The 17,668-nt window shown below is 46.0% G+C and overlaps 1 protein-coding gene across 1 annotated transcript in view; it reads left to right on the top strand.

Annotated features, from left to right (window-relative positions):
- The window catches only part of ENOX1 (ecto-NOX disulfide-thiol exchanger 1), a 370,860-nt gene that overhangs the window by 336,995 nt on the left and 16,197 nt on the right, over positions 1-17,668 (top strand). Inside the window, exon 14 of the mRNA XM_039877329.1 lies at positions 15,116-15,218. Coding sequence (XP_039733263.1) covers positions 15,116-15,218 — 103 coding nt within the window. The remainder of the gene's footprint in view (positions 1-15,115; positions 15,219-17,668) is intronic.

Below are 17,668 nucleotides of genomic sequence, written 5' to 3'. Positions count from 1 at the left end.
AAAAACCACTCACATCTCAACCCAGCACCCTCGCAAAGGACCGATGCTGGAGGAGGCCCTGTTAGCACACCCACTTTCCAGCGCGTGCACAGCTCCAAAGAGAGATTAGAGAGGGGACCGCTGTCAAAACAAGGCAGAAGCCAGCGTCACGGTCAGTGCCTCTGCTTCCAGTAAACACTGAAGACAAGTCGCCTCGCCGAGCGCCCCCCTGCCAACCGACAGTGCGTTTCCGCAGCTGGCGCTCGGGGCTACAGTTTGTCCTTTGTGTCGGGATGGGAGTCGGTAGGACCTGCCTGGCCATTAGTGGGTTTGGAGCATGTAACAGGATTAGCGCATGTTCCATAAAGCTGACAGGCTGTGTAGCGGAGTGGGAACACCTCCTGCCCCCAGGCCAGGCGGAAGAAAAACGGGCAACGAATACGTGAGTTCCAGCTCTCTGCAAAACGGCCCGGCGTGGGCATGGAGACCCGCATAGCGAAAACCAAGTTCTGAAGCCAAACGTTTCCCATTTGGGAGATTGTACGTCCCCAAAAAGGTTCATCATAATCCTACCTGATGTCGAAGCAAAAGCAGTTATTGAGAATGGAAGACCGGTTAAGAATATCATGCTAAGCGAAATAAGTTAGATGGAAAAAAGTTGAGAACTGTATGATTTCACTCATGTGGGAAATCAAACTGAAAACGATAAATGAACGAGACAGACAAACAAAAACTCAGAGGCACAGACGACAGTTTAGTGGGTGCTGGAGGGAAAGGGGGTCAAATATAGGATGACAGAAGGAGATCTGACTTTGGGTGGTGAACACAATGCGATAGACAGATGACGTATTACAGAATCGTATGCTTGATATCTATACAATTTTATGAACCAGTGTCACCCCAATAAATGTTAAAAAAAGAAAATTAAAAAAGAAAAAAAATTCTGAGAATAGAATGGAAGATCAGTAACTTTTATGTGTCTAACAGATATATAAATGCTCTTATCTTAAAAGTGAAAATTTTTGTTAAAAATTTGGAAAATGCACAAATATATAAAGAAAAACTAACCATGTGCAATCTCACCGCTCAAAAATTAGTTCCCATTTCTTCGTATTTCCTTGATCGTTGTCTGTGCGCACGTATGTACGTTTTTACCGAACACAGAGCAGGTCAGTCACATCGGACAGTCACGGCCTCCATTTTTTCCTTAATACACAAGCATTTCCCCGTGTTAGTAAATGTTTTTCTTAATATGACTTTTAGCGGGTGCCTAATACTTCATGCCACAGATCTGCTCCAGTTTATCTAATCGGCCCCTGCTATGGGTCTTTAAAATATTATTTGTTTTTACTGTCACAGATAGTATGCAGTGAATATTCTTTAACAATGTATGAGCTAATTCATCTACCATTTAAGCACTTTTTAAATGGAGAAGCTTTTCCACTTGATTTAGAGATGGAGGAAGACCCCACTGACTCTTTTAAAAGCTCGGCCACTACATAGTGCGTGATGAAATGAACAGCCGATAATAGTTCGGTGTCAGCACAGAGAGAAGATTCTGAGTTCCTCGGCAGAAGAGGAAAATAACCCCCAAGATATTTGCATTCCAAAGAAAAAGCCAAGTTGTATGTACTTTATAAATAATTTAGAACGAAAATCTGAGACGTGTCACTTGGGGTTTTGTGCTGTGCATTGTAGGGCTGTCTTCTTGCTGGTCCAGGTATGGTCGAGCCTATTTTCCAAGTGGACCCCAGACCTAGGACGCGCCGCCTGGACGAGGCTTACCCACCCTCCGGAGAGAACGCATGAGACTGAGCAGAGCGATCGGTTAAAAGAACGAAATGAGTTCTATCCCCAAACTGAAAATTAAGCTTTTATTTCTAATATGGCTAAGAAGATACTTGCAAGTTCCAAACCGTCAACGAGCAATGTGTAGATGAACACGAAGCCCCCAGTTAAGTGCGAGGAGGGTCATTCTAAAGTCCGATAAACCTAAAGGGCTCAGTCACTGTACCGCCGTCTCCCGTGAGGTACAGCAGAGCGCTGCCGGGTACCCCGATCCTGAACGAACAGGAGAAAAATTGGAGAGCATTTGTGAGAAAAGCCAGGAGCCCAAAAGGTGTGAAGAAGCGGAATTTTCTCTAGTGCTTCTGGAAGACAGTAGAGGAGAGCAGAGCCCCCCCTTTACGCAACTTCAGATTCTCCTAACGTGTCTCCAGGATTAAACATCCAAAAACAGCAAGGGACGGAGATTCACCAGTAGGTGAGCTTCCTGCCGCCTCGGCTCTGCAGGTGACTCGGGGGCCGCAGAGCGTCCTGGATGTTCGATGTCATTTAAAATAGTAGACACTCCCCACTGCTTTCCACACGGCAGGATTCTGCCGCCCACACTTGCGCCCAGGTGCGGGGGAGGCGTGAAGGCGCCAGCCGTGGCCAACCCACCGTCTTGTGACCCCGGCCTTCCTCGAGGATTCCGTGCCCGGCGCCCCCTCCTCTCCCGGGAGAGTTCTGAAGCGCTGCAGAGGGCGCCACTCCCTGTGTGCACCTCGGCGTTCACCCTCAGACCTCATCCAGCATTGGCCACGTAGCTCACTGGGCGGTGGCGTTTCTTAGAGGAAATGTGTAGGAAGATGACCGAGAGGAGCAGGTGGAAAGGTGAGGAGCAGGAAACAAGGGTGGGGACAGGAAGGACTGTCACAGGGAGAGTCATAAGTGTCATCACCTGCTGCTGCCCACCTCCTACCTAGGTCGACCCTGGCAGACAAGCTCTCACCACCCCACATGCCCAGCCGACACCAGTAGAGGAATCTGCCTTTATCGAAGGTGTGTTTTTGGGTTACATGAATGAATGTACACGCTTAGTGAAAACTTTAGCCAAAAATAAAGTTCTCGAATTTGAAGCAAAAAACTCAGTTGTTAATCTGCAGATAAAATATTAGAGGGCTTGCTGGGGGAAAGCTTGGGCTTGAGAATATGTTCAAAGGACCCACAGCAAAGCGAAGCATGCTCTGACCACTCAGCCTCCGAAGACTTCCCAGCTCTGCTGGAGACACACGGCTTCCCTCCTTCCCCTCTCTAGGGTCTGACAGGTGGGCGCCATCCCCAGCTGGGAGGCTACTGCCCACCGCCACCTGCAGCTTCACCTCTCTGCTTCCTGGCCTGCCAAGCGTGCCCAGGGGGACGCCCAGCCAAGCTACTCACCCAGGCACCAGACATCTGTTTGTTTGTAGCCACCTGTAACTGGGCATTGCAATCAAACCTCCAAGAAGGTTGCAAACCTCATACTTGTGGCTTTAAATCTAACGTAGGATATCGCCAAATTTCAGAACTTCAGCCAACCATACCTCAGTGTAAATCCCATCCATATGCTCCTAATTCAGAAAGAGCAAAAGTTGAAGGAAAGCTTTTGCCCCAAAGGAAGAGGCCTTCACGTGTCATGTCTTTTATAGAAAGACCGCAGGGTCTGCCTGGGTCTTCAGCTCTGGGTGTGCAGGTGCAGGCCAGGGAGGTCCTCACCCGTCAGCCACCCCCCGTCTCTCGGCAGCAGCCTGTAAACGTGTGAAGGATCACCTGGGAACTTGCAAGCAGTCTCTCGCCATTCTCCGAAAACCCCGCACGTCACCCTGAAAAGACCCACCAGCCCTAGAATGCTTTTCATAAGATTTTTTTTTTTTCATATTTCTGTTCATTTGATTTTTTTTTTTTTTCCCCGAGAAAATTCTGTAGACCTCAAGCTTCCCCACACGGGCCTTGCGGAGGAGCTCGTGGCTGTGATGTTCGGCATCGCCATTGTTTTCATTGTCAGCCTCCCCAGGAGATTACAGGGTGCCTTTCTTTGGGCAACTTCCGGACCGCTCAGTGGCTGATGAGCCACTTGTGTTTACGAGACTTTCAGAATCTAATTTGCACAGGCGGTTCCTTTCCATGCAACTTTGAGAACGATGGCTTGAAACTGTGAGCAAGGGCTACAGGTACAACCTGTGCAAAGCCCCCAGAGCAGGCAGGTGCAATTCCCTGCCCCCTCGCCACGCAGAACACACACACCGTGCCCACGAACACGAGCATCACATGCGTCTCACAGCTGTAAGCTTCTTTGCCGTTCCTGGCCGCTTTATGGGACAATATTCAAATTGGTCCCCTTGGTAGGTTCAGAATCACGATCGGCCTGGTATTGGGAATAACTGTTGGCCTGGTTATGTGGAATAAATGGCCTCAGTCAATAGGTCAAATTCAGCTAACTGCACCATTCATTAAAAATTCCAAATAATTAGATTTTTTTATTGATAATTCCACTTGCGTCCATCTATCATGTCATCCTTTTTGACTGCATTGCAAATTTTACCTGTTTTTAAGCCCTGCTTGATTCCCATTTCTCGGGCCCTATCCTAAGATCGGCCCAAATCGATGCCCATCTCTTCCATATTCTCGCAGTATTTATCATTATTGCAGACCTTCTGAGCAACCCGGTCACGATAGGCCTGTCTCCTCTACTCAAATTAAGTGCCTGAAGGGAGGTGATGTGTATGTATGCCTTACAGAACCTAACACAGAGATGAGCCTGTGTAGATGGGTACATTTGTAATACATTTAAAATACGTATCGATTGATGATCGAATGGACATAGAATTTCCGGCAGCTTCAGACAGCTCTGTGAATCTGATGGGCATGGTTAGGTGTGGGATGCAAACACAGCCTTCTGTAAATTATCCGCCTGTGAGCTTGGAGATAAACACACATCATTCCAGCCCCCTTTAAGATGTGTGCATAAATCCCGCAGACGATGAAAGTTAGAATCGAGGCGGTAGGGATCACCTCATCCTACATTCCTATTTTGCAGATTTTAATTTGATATGTGTTTTCTTGCCTAATTGTGGTATGCCAGTGAGTCTTACATTTTCAAAGATAGTAACTTCTCAAACTTTAATAAGCAGGAGAGTCAAACGGAGAGCTTTGTAAAACAGATTGCTGGGCTCCGCTTTAGTTTCAGACTGGGCAGATCTGGGCTGGGCCTGAGGAGCTGCATTTATAATAAGCTTGCAGTCAACGCCTGTGCTGTCAGCCTGTGGACCCCACTTTGAGTAACTGCCACCCACTATCCGTTTTAGTCCTTGTTAGGTGCTGCTCTAGGCTTTTACAGCACCCGAGGCCAAGCCTCGTCTTAACTTAGATCGCACTGTGTTTTAATATATTTTACATCTTTATCCGTCATCTAGATTCTTAGCTTCTTTGAGAGCAACCACCTTTATTCAGTTTTGAATCTTGTTGTCTGGCATAGAGCCTGCCATATAATAGATGCTCAAAAAATATTTGACGAATGTAGAGTGGCAGAGGCTCAGTAAATTCCAGTCAAAGTATACTTAGTCTGAATGCTGAACTTCATTGCTATTCAGCCTAAAGAGGAAAAATATACAATTAGTAGTCGCCAGGCTCTGGTTCGTAAGAAATCACATCTATTTGAAGAATACATAAAAGATAAGTGCCTCATTTTTTCCATCTGTAAAGTGGGGACAGAAGTACCAGAACCTGGCATCTACCGAGACCACAGTAAGAGCTAATTATTAGTATTATCGTCATTACCATTATTCGTACTATTTTCTATTCGGAGGACTTCAGTTTCTGCATCCATCAGGCACCAGGCACCAGCGATCAAGAAGACTTAGTTCTTGGAATAGTTCTCACATCTGGCACATGCAAGAAGGCAGTGAGGAGAGAGAATTGAATTTTTCTGTGTCGGGAAGGGGGAGAATATTTAATGTTTACTAAGATCTCACAGTATGGCCGGCGAACCTTGTGAAATGCGATTTTACTTTAATGATAATTAAATGCCTCTCTTTCTCATTTATGAGAGCGCATCCCATCTATTCTCATGACCTAATTTACCACGATGCAGGTCGAAAAGACCCTACGTTTTAATATTATCATTAGTAATGTAAACTCAGCAGGTGAAAATTATGATTGTGGGTGCTTTGCAGCAGAGAAAAATAAGAAACGTCCTACTGAGAAATGGACTAGGAAAATAACATGTCAAGAGCACCATAATACCATTAATCTTTACAGGCAACAGAGTCGGTATCAAACGAGATAAATCAAACTGACTAATTCTGGATGCACATAAATACATTTAAAAGTATTTCGCTTTCGTCTCTTCTGTTTGCTGCTCCATTTTTATTGCCGAGCAGATTTTTCATGTCAGTGCTTTTTCAGGCTGTGAGGAAACGGGCTTGTGTAGATATGGCGGTGCGGGTCACATTTCCTGCGTGGTGACGGGCAGCGCACAGCCGTTTTTGAGATCAAATGTATTTTTTTTTATTTAGTAACATCTACAGCGGCACATAGTAAAACTAAAAATAAAATACTACAACCCGCACTTCGAATCATGAATGGAGTTCCTGGAATACAAAGGGAATTTTTCTCATTTTTAGGTCGTTTTTATTTAATATTGGCTCTCACAAAACTATGCTGAAAGAAAGTCATTGAACTGTCAGCTTGAGACCACGGTTAAAGTGTGGGGTGGACTGTGATAACCGTAATTAAGTTATGATCCGGGCAGCAGTGACACTCTTAATATTTAATGGGAAACAGCACAAAATTGAAATTACTTTTTCCCATCAAAGTCTGTGTTCTCTGATTCAAAGTGTATGTGGGCATCATCCTATTTTTTAAATAAGAACTAAATAATATATACATATATGTGTGGATACAAACACACACACATATATATCGTGTGATATCCATGTGTATGGGAGGAGGGTTATATATGAAATGTAAAAGAGAAATACTGGAATGTTAATATTACCTATATCTAGGTAGAATTTCAGTTAATTTTTATTTTTTTTTTTTATATTTTGCAAATTTTCCGCATCGAATGTCTATATATAATCTATGTAATGAGAAAAAGAAAGGTTATTAAGAATTAAACTAGAGAATTGTTTTAAATTGTGGAAAAGCAAGAAAAAGAAAAAGTTCATAAGTTTCTATTATCGTGTCCAAAATAGTTAATATATAAATCAAAAACACATTGAAAGCATTAATAATAGATACGAATTCAAAATTAACTTTTTGTCTTTTTCGATCTAAGAGAGTAAAGACATCGTTTTACTTTAAAATGACACCAAAACAACTGCGTTTAGGGGCAAACGGGTGTAAAATTCCCGGAGCGATTGCATTGTTTTATTCACTATCCACTGTATGTATTTGTCATAGACTTTTAATAAATCACTGTCGTCCAAAGGAACTGAGTAACTCCTACAATGCCAGTCAGTTTCACCTATGAAGTTTCTCTTCTCTATGTAAGATTCATTCGATATAATTCAACAAATATTACTGAAGATCTACTGTTTGTTCTTTCAAAAAATACTGGCTGCAGATTTACTGTGTGCAGGAGACCATGGCAAGTGCCGAGGACGTTGTTCCTGTGTAGAGAGAATTACAGCCAGCGCCACCGCATAAAGCCCAGGCAGGGACACTTTTAAGAGTGACAGGGACACGCGTGCCCTGGGACCATGCGGGGTGGGAATGCGCACTGGGACCGTGGAAGCCGGGCTGCAAAGTCACTCCCAGCCCAAACTGACTCGTGCCCCCTGTTTCCAGCTGCCTTTCCAAGACCTCACATCCAGGATTTCTAAAACCCTGGAGCCAGTATTTCTTCCCATTCTCTGCGATCTGTGGTCCCGTCTCATAATCCTGCTGGTCATCCGGACATTAGTGGTTTAAATTTTTTTTAACTCTCTCCGCTCTGCTCCGCTCCGCACACACACAGTCGGTTCGTTCCTTCCGAATGCCCCTGCGACCCGCTTGTCTCTCTTTTCCCTGCACGTCAGTGGTTCTGCCTATTACCACATCTGGGGTGTGGCCGGACCTCCACATGGGGCCCCCCTCCCGAGCTTCTCCCCCGCTCAGCCAGTCCTGCACGGGGCCCTCACTTGGTCCTTGGGGGGCTGCTTTGACCTCAGCTTTCTGCCCCGACATCTGCCACACCTTCTTCACCGCCCCAGCGCTCTGCCTTTGAAACCCTTCCCTGTTGCACAGACCACAGTCACAACACGTCACGCTTCTGCACAGGAAGTCTGTCACCACCTCCCAGCAGCAGACAGCCAGGCCCTGTCCCTATGACCACGGCCCCTGGGCCAGGCCCCTGCCGGCTTCCTGTCCTGCTCCCCTGCGCAGCATTCATATCTGCGTGGGGCCCCGATGGCTCCTGAACGGCCGAGGCCGCAGGCAGCCCTCAGGAGATTCGGTCCCAGGGCTCTACAAGCTCATTTCAGCCAGCGAGGATTATAATAGGTGTCGGGAGGGCCATCAGGAGAGGCAGCCAAGCACACTAGTTAAGCCCTGGAGCCCCGGAGCAAGGCAGCGTTGGGCCGAGCCCCGAGTCTGCTTCTTCCCGGTCATGTGACCTTCGGTAAGTCATTAGCCTCTCTAAGCCTCAGTCTCCTCACCTGTGAAATGGAGACGCCGGAGTGCCGACCTCACGGGCTGGGAGAAGGGTTAAATGAGTTCCCGTCTGTAAAGTTCTCGTGGCACTACCGGACAGCGCAAGCACTACATAAGTGTTTATCAAATACATGTAGCCAAGGGTGACCTAAAAGGAAGGCCACCAGGAGAAAAGCTGTATCTGGAGGTCTCCAGCACCTAGACCACACCCGTCTCTCTTGAAAGGGTCCCAGGTCTGTATACTGCACCTGTTCTGTGTCCAGTCACTTCTGCGAGTGATAAAAATGAGCAGTGATGATAATAACGATGCCACGGTGTATTCCTGGACGTTCGTAATGTCCGGGAGTACCATCTCACAGATGGTTGTGACAGGCGTAGGTCAGCATCATGTCTTACATCAGGGGAACTTAACGAGCTGCCCTGCCCGAAGTCACCCCGCACACACAGTGGTGACAGAATCGGAGCTCGGCCAAGTCACCTCACCTCCAAAGTGGCGACCGCCCTAAAGAAGTGGCAGCAGGAACACGCGGCAGGCGAAAGTCAGTTCTCAACGTGTTAAGTGATCAGCTGCCATGTAAGTGACAGAGGCGCCGCGTTGAAATAAGGAAAACTTGCAGGTAGCTTGGAAAAAATGCCTCTGAGATACGGGACTTGGACCGTGTGTAGAAATGTCAGCGGGAAGCGGTGTAGAAAAGGGAGGGGCGGGCCTGCCCGCGGCCACCCGTCCTTAATGGAAGAGCCAGGCAAACGTCTGCCTCTCCGGCAGCCCCGTGGCCACCTCTCGTTCCGAATTCGAAATGGGCAGTGGTAAGTTCAAGCGCACAGGCCCAGTGGTCAGGCGGTGAGAAGGAACAGAAGTTAAAAAGTTAAGTGTGATCATCGTCGAACCCGTGAGAATGAAAGAACTTCGGGAGGAGGGAGCAGAGGACGGTGGGGACTGGACTTGGGTCCAGCACCGAAGTCAGACTTTGAGACGAGGAAAGTCAGCGCTCCTCTGCATGTGCTGGGCCAGCAGAGGGGCCGATAAAGCCAAGGCCTTTTATGTAACGGAGTTGGGGGCGGGGATGGTTTAAGAGACACCGATGTCAGTGATGTCAACTGTCACATGACAAGAGGGCTGGGAAAAGGCAGGCACCGAGTATCTTTCAGACGACCGTTTCATGGGGTGATCGATGAGGAAGCTGAGGTTTCAGGCGGTGAGGCAGTAGACAGAGTGCGTGTACACCACGTATTCGAGAAGCTTCGCCATAGAGAGAAAACAGCACCCAAGTTAAGGAGGCCATAGGAATAATGAAATGAAGAGAATAATGAAAGGCTAATAGAAACTGGGGAAGCCATTATTCTCGGTTCTTGGGGGCTTGGGTGGGTGGAGGGGGACAGAAACAAAACAGCGAAGTATAATTCTAGCTCAGCAAATTATTTTTTAAAAAAAAAGCTTTTCTAAATGGATAAATTACTTTGATCATTTCTCAAAGTCATTGATAAGAACTCTTAGCAGGGAAATTTCTGGCCTTCAAGTAGCTACTTCTTTAAGACTTCTAGGGAAAAAAAAAAAAGAGGCCATTGCGTCTAGTTTCTAGTTACTGAGAACCTCTCCCAGCCCTTTCATGATTCCTTCTAAGTGTCACAGAAATTAAGAGTTGACGGTAAACCGAAGAAAGCCTTGTTGGATAATCGTGTCCATTCTTCTGCCAACTGCAGATTCGTTACCTGGTGTGCATTTTCTAGTCCAGAGTATTTTACTGTGTCGTGAATGGTGTTCTTACCAATTTCCTTAGAATATAGTTCATCGTCCTATTGACCTCACAGTGAGGAAACTCGATCCACCTTCCCGTGATGGTTCTTTCCTTGTCACATTCCTGACGGTTGGTCTTTGGTAATGCCCTTCACCTCCCGACCCCACCCACACTTCTCCAGAATGTCTAATAGACAGCTTATTCTTCGGGGCACATTACGTCTATCGGTAAAGGATTTTAATGTGATTAATGAAAAAGTTTCTATTGATGAAACTTTCCCATCCTAAGGTTCCTTCTGTTGTCCAGAGATTTGAGGCAAAAAGAAGTAACAAGGACAGTGAAGTTTTTAAGGGGAAAACTTTGCTGGCTCACGATCCAGTGTCCCAGTAAAACGTGTTCCTAAATCGATAAGTTGGACCATCCCAGGTAGAGGATGCGTGACTCTGAAGACAGGATTGAAGACTTGAACCATGTGTTTGTCCAGAGCTGAACGTGAAGCATAAACTGGCATGTGCTCTGATGTCCTTGAAAACGTACTCTCTTAGTATTTAATATTACTGTTATTTTGTCTCTACTTGATGGGTTGTTTTCAGAGAAGTTTTTGGCAACTGTCCATTCGAGGTTTTATCATGTGCTATCAGACAGCCGTCATGGCTTCGCCAGATTTATCCTCATGGATCTTACGACTTGACCATCCCCGACGCGAGGGGCCCAGACGGAAGCCTGGACGCACAGCGGCTTACCTTACAGGAGAGCGATTGAGCTTGGGGAAGCCACCTCTTCTATATCAAGCAGTAGGCAAGCCTCTTCTTTGCCCCAGAAGGAGACATCACGGTTGCTTGCTACAAACACAAACCGAGAGGTTTTATGGTTGGCCCATAACACTAGCTCTCAGGTCCTTGCTGAGTCCAAAACCCTGTCCACCCTACTTTCTCCCGAACGGCCGACCAGATGTCATAGAAACCGGAAGTGCAGCATTCCCAAAATCGAACACGTCATCTTTTCCCATACTTGCTGCTTCCTCTCATTTTTATGCACCAAAGCACCGGCTCATTCTCAACATTTTCCTCAGCCATCAGCTCGCCAGCTAATTTTTAGTTCTACTTCTTAAATATCTCTTATGTTTTGCACCGTGCACACTATCGACTTGGTCTAGACACTCATCATGAAAAGGAGAAAAAACAAATAGACTGGTATCGTGGGCCCGATCTAGCCTGGCATCCCTGCCTCCAGTTTCATTGGCCTCCAAACCAACAATCTATAAAATTCAGAATCGTGCATGTCGCTCATCTGCTGAGCACTCTTCACTGGCTAAGCCTTCCAGCCAAAATCCAGGTTCCTTACCATGATCCACCTATGTCTCCGGCTCCGTCCTCTGACACTTCCTGTAAGTTTCCTTAGAGACCTGTTATAAGAATCTCTTGCTGGACCCCGAGTAAGCACATGCTTCTTGCCACTTTGGACTTGGTACCCTTAACAACTTAGCATCCCTTGACATAGAGTAGGCATGTAATACACGTATGGGTGGCCGAAAGTAGAAACGAGCTTCGCTGAAACGCAACAGCATTCGGTTTAGGGAGTTATTTCGATCCCCATTTTCTCTCTGTGTATTTTCTTTACCTCACCAGCCGCGATGATGGAGCCCTTTTGACAAACACTGGATGATAATTTAGATTCATGGGCACTAGGTACAAACATGGGCGGTGAGGACAGATGGCACTTATATCTACTTTGTATTTTGTAGGCTACCCCAAACTCACGGCCTACCAACAATGATAATTTTCTCGTTTAATTGAAGAACCTTGTTATACTTACAGACAAGTCAAATTAACTTTATCTTTCTAAGGAACCCATGATTAATGAATGAGTCATTAAAATACCTTCCCCCATCCCCTTTTTTTTACGGAAAAAAAGATAAAAACACAGCACAACAAATGGCCATCTAAAATCACTAGCCTTTAAAACACACCCCTGTTAACTTTAAATTTTGTCTCTGGCAAAATGCTTATGCATTCATCCATCTCATTAACTCTGTGACTTTGTCAGCAAGAGTCTGAACTTTTATGTCCTGCCCGAGGCAGGGTGCTTAGTCAGGAGCAACTCTTTCGAGCAGCCACAAGCTGGCCCACTTCTCCAAGTGACAGTTACAGACTCAAGTCTCTAGTTGATATGGCAGGACACGCCTTTGACCATGAGAGAGATGGCAGTTGCCCTTTTGGAGATTCTCAAGGCCAACTTCCTACAGTATGCGTGCCCTGCTCGGAGCCTGCCCGCCGGCCTCGTTAGGCTCAGTGCCACTTCCCAGCACAGTTCTCCTTCCAAGAGGTGACAGGCGGCATCTCCCTGTCCACGTTGGACACAACCCGAAGGCCGAAGCCCCTGCCATGCCTCAGGTCTCTGTCAGGCCCAGGCCTGCAAAGGGCTGCATCCACTCCACTGTCCCCAGTGATAACCACGTGGGAGCATGCCCTCAGTGGCCGGCAGAGCGCAGGCTGCAACGGTCAACGTTAAGAAACATTTCCACAGAAAAGTAATCCTAGGACCTTTCATACCTTCCCCTCCTCGTGTGCCCAACCCTAAAACATCAGAGCAGCCATCACTGGTCGGCCACATGGCTCCCCGAGACATCTTAACTCAGCAGTTAAGATAGGAGCTGCTCCAAATAGGGGCTGCTCGGAGGTCCCCTTTCTTTATGACTGCAGCTTCCGACATGGGGATGGATACCTGGCAGCACGCTGTTCTGCCATGGCCTTTTCCTCCTGGTCCCAGAGGTGCTGCCAGCCCGCCTGGTCCAGTTCCCTCCCTGGATCTGGATCCTCAACAGCGTGTTGGCCCCAGGAGACCACTCAATTCTGGCCATTAATGTGGGTGTGTTGTCTGCTACACGCTTCTCAGTAATCTCATTTGTCTGCAGTTCCCATCCAGGCCGTGAACAGATCACCCTCTCTTGGAGATACTATTTGTTTCCACTCGTCCCTGGGGTTAATGACTCGCATTTTTCATAAGTGATACAATCATCACCCTCGTTAATATTTTTCGATCCTCTCTCCTTAAACCTCTGTTGGGAGACCTTTACAGAGCCTGGACTCTGCTCGGCAGTCTTACCCTCCCAGACACGGAAGCCCAGGGCCCTGTCCCTGTCACACCTATTTGTCCCTAGGGCATACCACTAAGGGAACTCAGCATGCTCCTTGACCCCACTAGCCCAGGGACATGAAGCGTCCACACGGCCTTGTGTACTCGAACTGACACAGCGTAGTCAGAAACACCCTATGTAATTTTACCCTTTGCTGTAACTCCTCTTTATAAAATGTTCTACTCCCGCCTACATAAACCTTTGGGTTTGTTCTGTTTTAAAGTCCTTGACTGCGTTTCTGCTGGGGCTGGTTTGTGAGATCCTTTCTGAAAGTACGAGAGCATCTTTCTTCTCTAACGCCCTTTTATGTCCTTCCAGCTCCAGACCTGCCTTACGCCATTCCTAAACCCTTCCTGACCCCGTCCCCATGGGCACACTCCTCCCGTCAGCCTCAGGCCTCAGCTGGCACCTTCTGGTCAGCCTTGCTTCCGATCTGTCCCCACAGCTCTTTACCGTCCCCATCCTCACCCCTAACTCAGTCTTGTTCACTCAGCCTTCAGCACGTCAGTGTGACGTTTCGAAGGGCCTTCAAAATGCTCACCAGACGTTACCAACTGCAATTTCTCAGCAGAAACTTCTTTCCTGGCAATTTCCAATTATCCTTGATTTATAAAGTAGTAGATCGTACGTTAAAGTCAGTTCACAGATTTATTTCGATTGGCAGTCACTGAGGAGCTTTTTTACTTCTTTTTTTTAAAAAATTTATTTTATTTTATTTTATTTTTCAAATGCCTTCAGATGGGGTCTGTGTTCTTTACATGCTCAACACGCTCTGAACAATCACCCATATTCTCTTACCTGGTCAGTCTTGTTAGATTTTAGCAACTCACTAAATATCCTATAACCAGTTCCCATCCTGGAAACACTTGCCAAGCCATTTGCCCAGATCTTCTAAGTTCATCTTTGTCCCATCTTACCTACCCTGTATCCTTCTGGAAACTTCCCACCCTCCACTGGAAACATCATCCTTAATTTTGATCAATATGCCGGTCCTTCTTGGAGACCTGTCTTTCAGTGAGAAATTTCCTCCCAACAAGGTGAACTACGCTAATTCTACTGTCCCAGATGTGCAGGTCTCTGATCATTAAATTTGACTTTCTGTTAATCACTCTCCTTTTTGAGTCCCAGTATCAAGTCTGGAACAATATGAGTTAAATCTTTTTCTCTGGTTTTAAATTTAAAAAAAACAAAACAAAAAAAAACCCCACTATAGAAAGAACTAAAAATAGTCTAGCCTCAATGATTCCTGTGTTATTAGTTTGTTGTACAATTCTTCACTTTTGGTTTTCAAAGAAGAATTTCCCAACCTTTGCTTTATCTGCCTTTTGCAGTTGTGTATGAGATGCGTACCTGCTCCATTTAAACACTTCTGACAACAGCTCTATCTCACTTGCCCAGTGGGCCCTGTTTCCCACACACTCACACAAATTACGAGCATAATATTATAAATCAGCTTGTGTATGCTTTTCAGGAAATGTTTTCGTATTTGAAATAAAATATGTTGAAGTAGCTACAATCAAATACAGGTTTTGCTAGCACAGCTTAAACAAAACACGGACAAAAAGAAAAAAAAACTAAGATAAGTTGCACCAAATTTGCCACTTTTGCAGAGAATTGCTCGGTTTGCCAGGAACTATATAGCCAGGAGCCTAAGTTTTAGAATGACTTTCTCCCATTGGGCCAGTAGATCAATTACTTACCAAAGTTAATCTTCAGTTGTAAATGGGAGTGATGACATCTTTTACAGAATTTGAGAGACCTGGTAGATTTATTGAAATGCACAGAATCTACGTAAATGCCCGTATGCTTTTTCTGTTTGTTAACTTCGTAGGATATCAACGTCTTGACAGTCGCATTGGTCAACCAAGACCGAGAGAACAACATGGAGAAAAGAAGCCACGGCTTAAAATCAGAGAAAGAAGCTCTACTAATTGGTAAGGAAAATTCCGTTTCCTCAAATAATTCTTAGGTTATTCACTTAACTAATATGTAAGTGCTTCACCTCCAACTCGCGAACAATTTGAGCAGCATTGCCTTCTGGTCAGAGGTGAACTTCATGCAGATTATATTGCACGCATTTTACGTTAGGAGCATAAAGACTAATGGGGGTTTTGCTCTTTTGTAACCGTGTATATTAGCTGGTTGTCCAAACGTAAAACTGAGTACGAGAAGACAGACGAATGGGCGTGTCACGTGTTACAAATCTGACTTTCCAAATGTGGACACATCGCTTCTAACTAGAGGCTAGTTTGGGGCCGGTCCAAAAGTTCCACACAAAGCCAGATTCCCAGGCTCGAGAGAGGCCACGTCCTGAGGCCAGACCTGTAGCGCCGACCATTTAGGGACCTCTGGACGACCTGTGCCGGGCCGGTCCAGGGCGGTCTAATCCAGGATTCCCTGCCCAAGTTTGGACCTACTTATCCAAGATTAGTAAAACAAGGTGGCCATTAAAGAAGGTGAAAGATGGAAAGAAGGAAGTTCTTCACCGAGAACATTCAGTTGCCCCACAAAATACATCTGAGTTGGCTTTTTCCCTGCCTGGACCAGGGACAGAGCTCTAAATGTCCTCCTCTGTTAGTCACCATTGGCGGATCCGGAAGTGCTTATTCTCACTCTGAAGACTTCTTGATGAAGACATGATGGCGATGTGCCCAGAACCCCACCTTCTGGGCCGCTGAGTGCAAGGCTCTCCCAAGCCCTCTAATCCAGAGAAGGCGACGCCTCCCTCCATGGGCACAGCGCTGGTTGGAGCCTCACCTGGACCTTGACCCCCACGTGGGGCTCCTCTGGGCCATGGTTGCGAGTGCAGAAGGAGGCCGCTGTGCACGTGAGACACGCTGTTCTTCTCCAGCTCGTTATCTGGCAGAAGGAGCACCTGGTTGCATTTTCTAAATCCTGCATGCACCTGCCTCAAAAGGACAAGGGACCCCAGGGCCTGGAGAAGCTGGTGCGGGAGGGATGAAATTCAAAAGATAGTCCAGACTTCATCCATCACGTATAGATTTTTCAACTACGGGTTTATTGAATATGACATCAGCTTAGAGATGCTCCAAGGAAAGGCAATTAATTTTTTCTCTCCGATGATAGACGTCTGTGATAGCACGCCCTGGACACGTTCTGTAAGACATGCCGAGGGTGCTCTCAGCTTCAGGAACCCAAATGAACCCACACGGGTTTGGCAACTGGGTTTTTTCTTCTATTGGAGAATGTGTCAAACTCTGACAACTGTTTCTTTTTCCCTCGGTGTGACAAAGTTGTGTTACTGCCTACCCCCCCACCCCCGCCATGAGGCTTTTAGGGTATGAACATAGCACATAAATTTTCCCTCTTTGTCTAAGTCTAAATGGTACAGAGCACTTGAAGGTTATAAAAAATGGGGATGGGGATTTTTTTTTTTTATTTCCTGCCTCTCACTTCAGATTGCTTCTGCTTTTATGTTCTATTTGGAGAACACACAGTTCATTTACACTGTCTTCTAAATAGTATGTATACACACATTTTTTAACCTGCTACCTTAATATTTTAAAAATATGGATATGCTTTACACACTGTAGGTTAATGAGAGTAGAGAGGAGGGTTACAGTTGTAACATGTCACTTCTGCTGAGATCTTTAGCATGAGAAAAAAATTAACAATCGGTAAATTCAAGTGTGTTAGAAAGAAAAAAAATCAGTAAGTCGGGATCTTCAATAAAAAAGTAGACACAACTGGCTCTAAATTTTTTAGGACTTTTCCCCTCACTTTTGGTCTTTCGAACTGGTCTACCTAGATTTTCTTTGAAGTTCAGGGTTGAGCAAAAGAAAAATGGAATGTGACACTCACTTTGAATCAATCTATGAGAATCTGTAGGTAGAAGGGAGGCTAGAGTTTTAAGCTTTTTATGAAAGTAAACTTAGGAGTTTAAGTTTTCCCTTTATTTCTCCATTTCCTCTATACTTCAGTATTTTAGTTTACCCTAAAGTTTGATTACAGATGTGGCTTCTTTCCCAAACCCTCCCTCAAAACACCTAGGTCCTTACGTCCTTCTTTAGTCAAAGAGAGAGCTATCATCCAAAGATCGCCAAGGTGGAGACGGGTTTCTGAGACTGGCAGAGTGGATCCCGCCAAAGTTTGCAGTTGCCCACTGCCATTAAGAGTGCCGCTCTGCTAATCGAGTCTGGCCTTTCATACTTCGTACGTACCTGAATGTTGGGGTGATAGAGACCCTTCCTGCAGCATCTAGAATCTAGATAAGAACTGTGATAGAGACAGAATGCCAGAATCTGGGTCCAAAACTACTCTGGACCAAGCCAGAGAGAGAAAGGAGTTTCTGATGCTGGGGATCCTCTTTTTTTCTGACAAATACTTAAAAAATAGAATGCTTCCGGGGGTCTCATGGGCTTCT

The sequence above is a fragment of the Pteropus medius genome, unplaced genomic scaffold (assembly GCF_902729225.1).
Source record: "Pteropus medius unplaced genomic scaffold, Ma_sr-lr_union100, whole genome shotgun sequence".
In the NCBI taxonomy this organism is placed as follows: Eukaryota; Metazoa; Chordata; class Mammalia; order Chiroptera; family Pteropodidae; genus Pteropus; species Pteropus medius.
The sequence above is the reverse complement of the archived record's forward strand: the minus strand, read 5'-3'. Positions and strand labels throughout refer to the sequence as shown.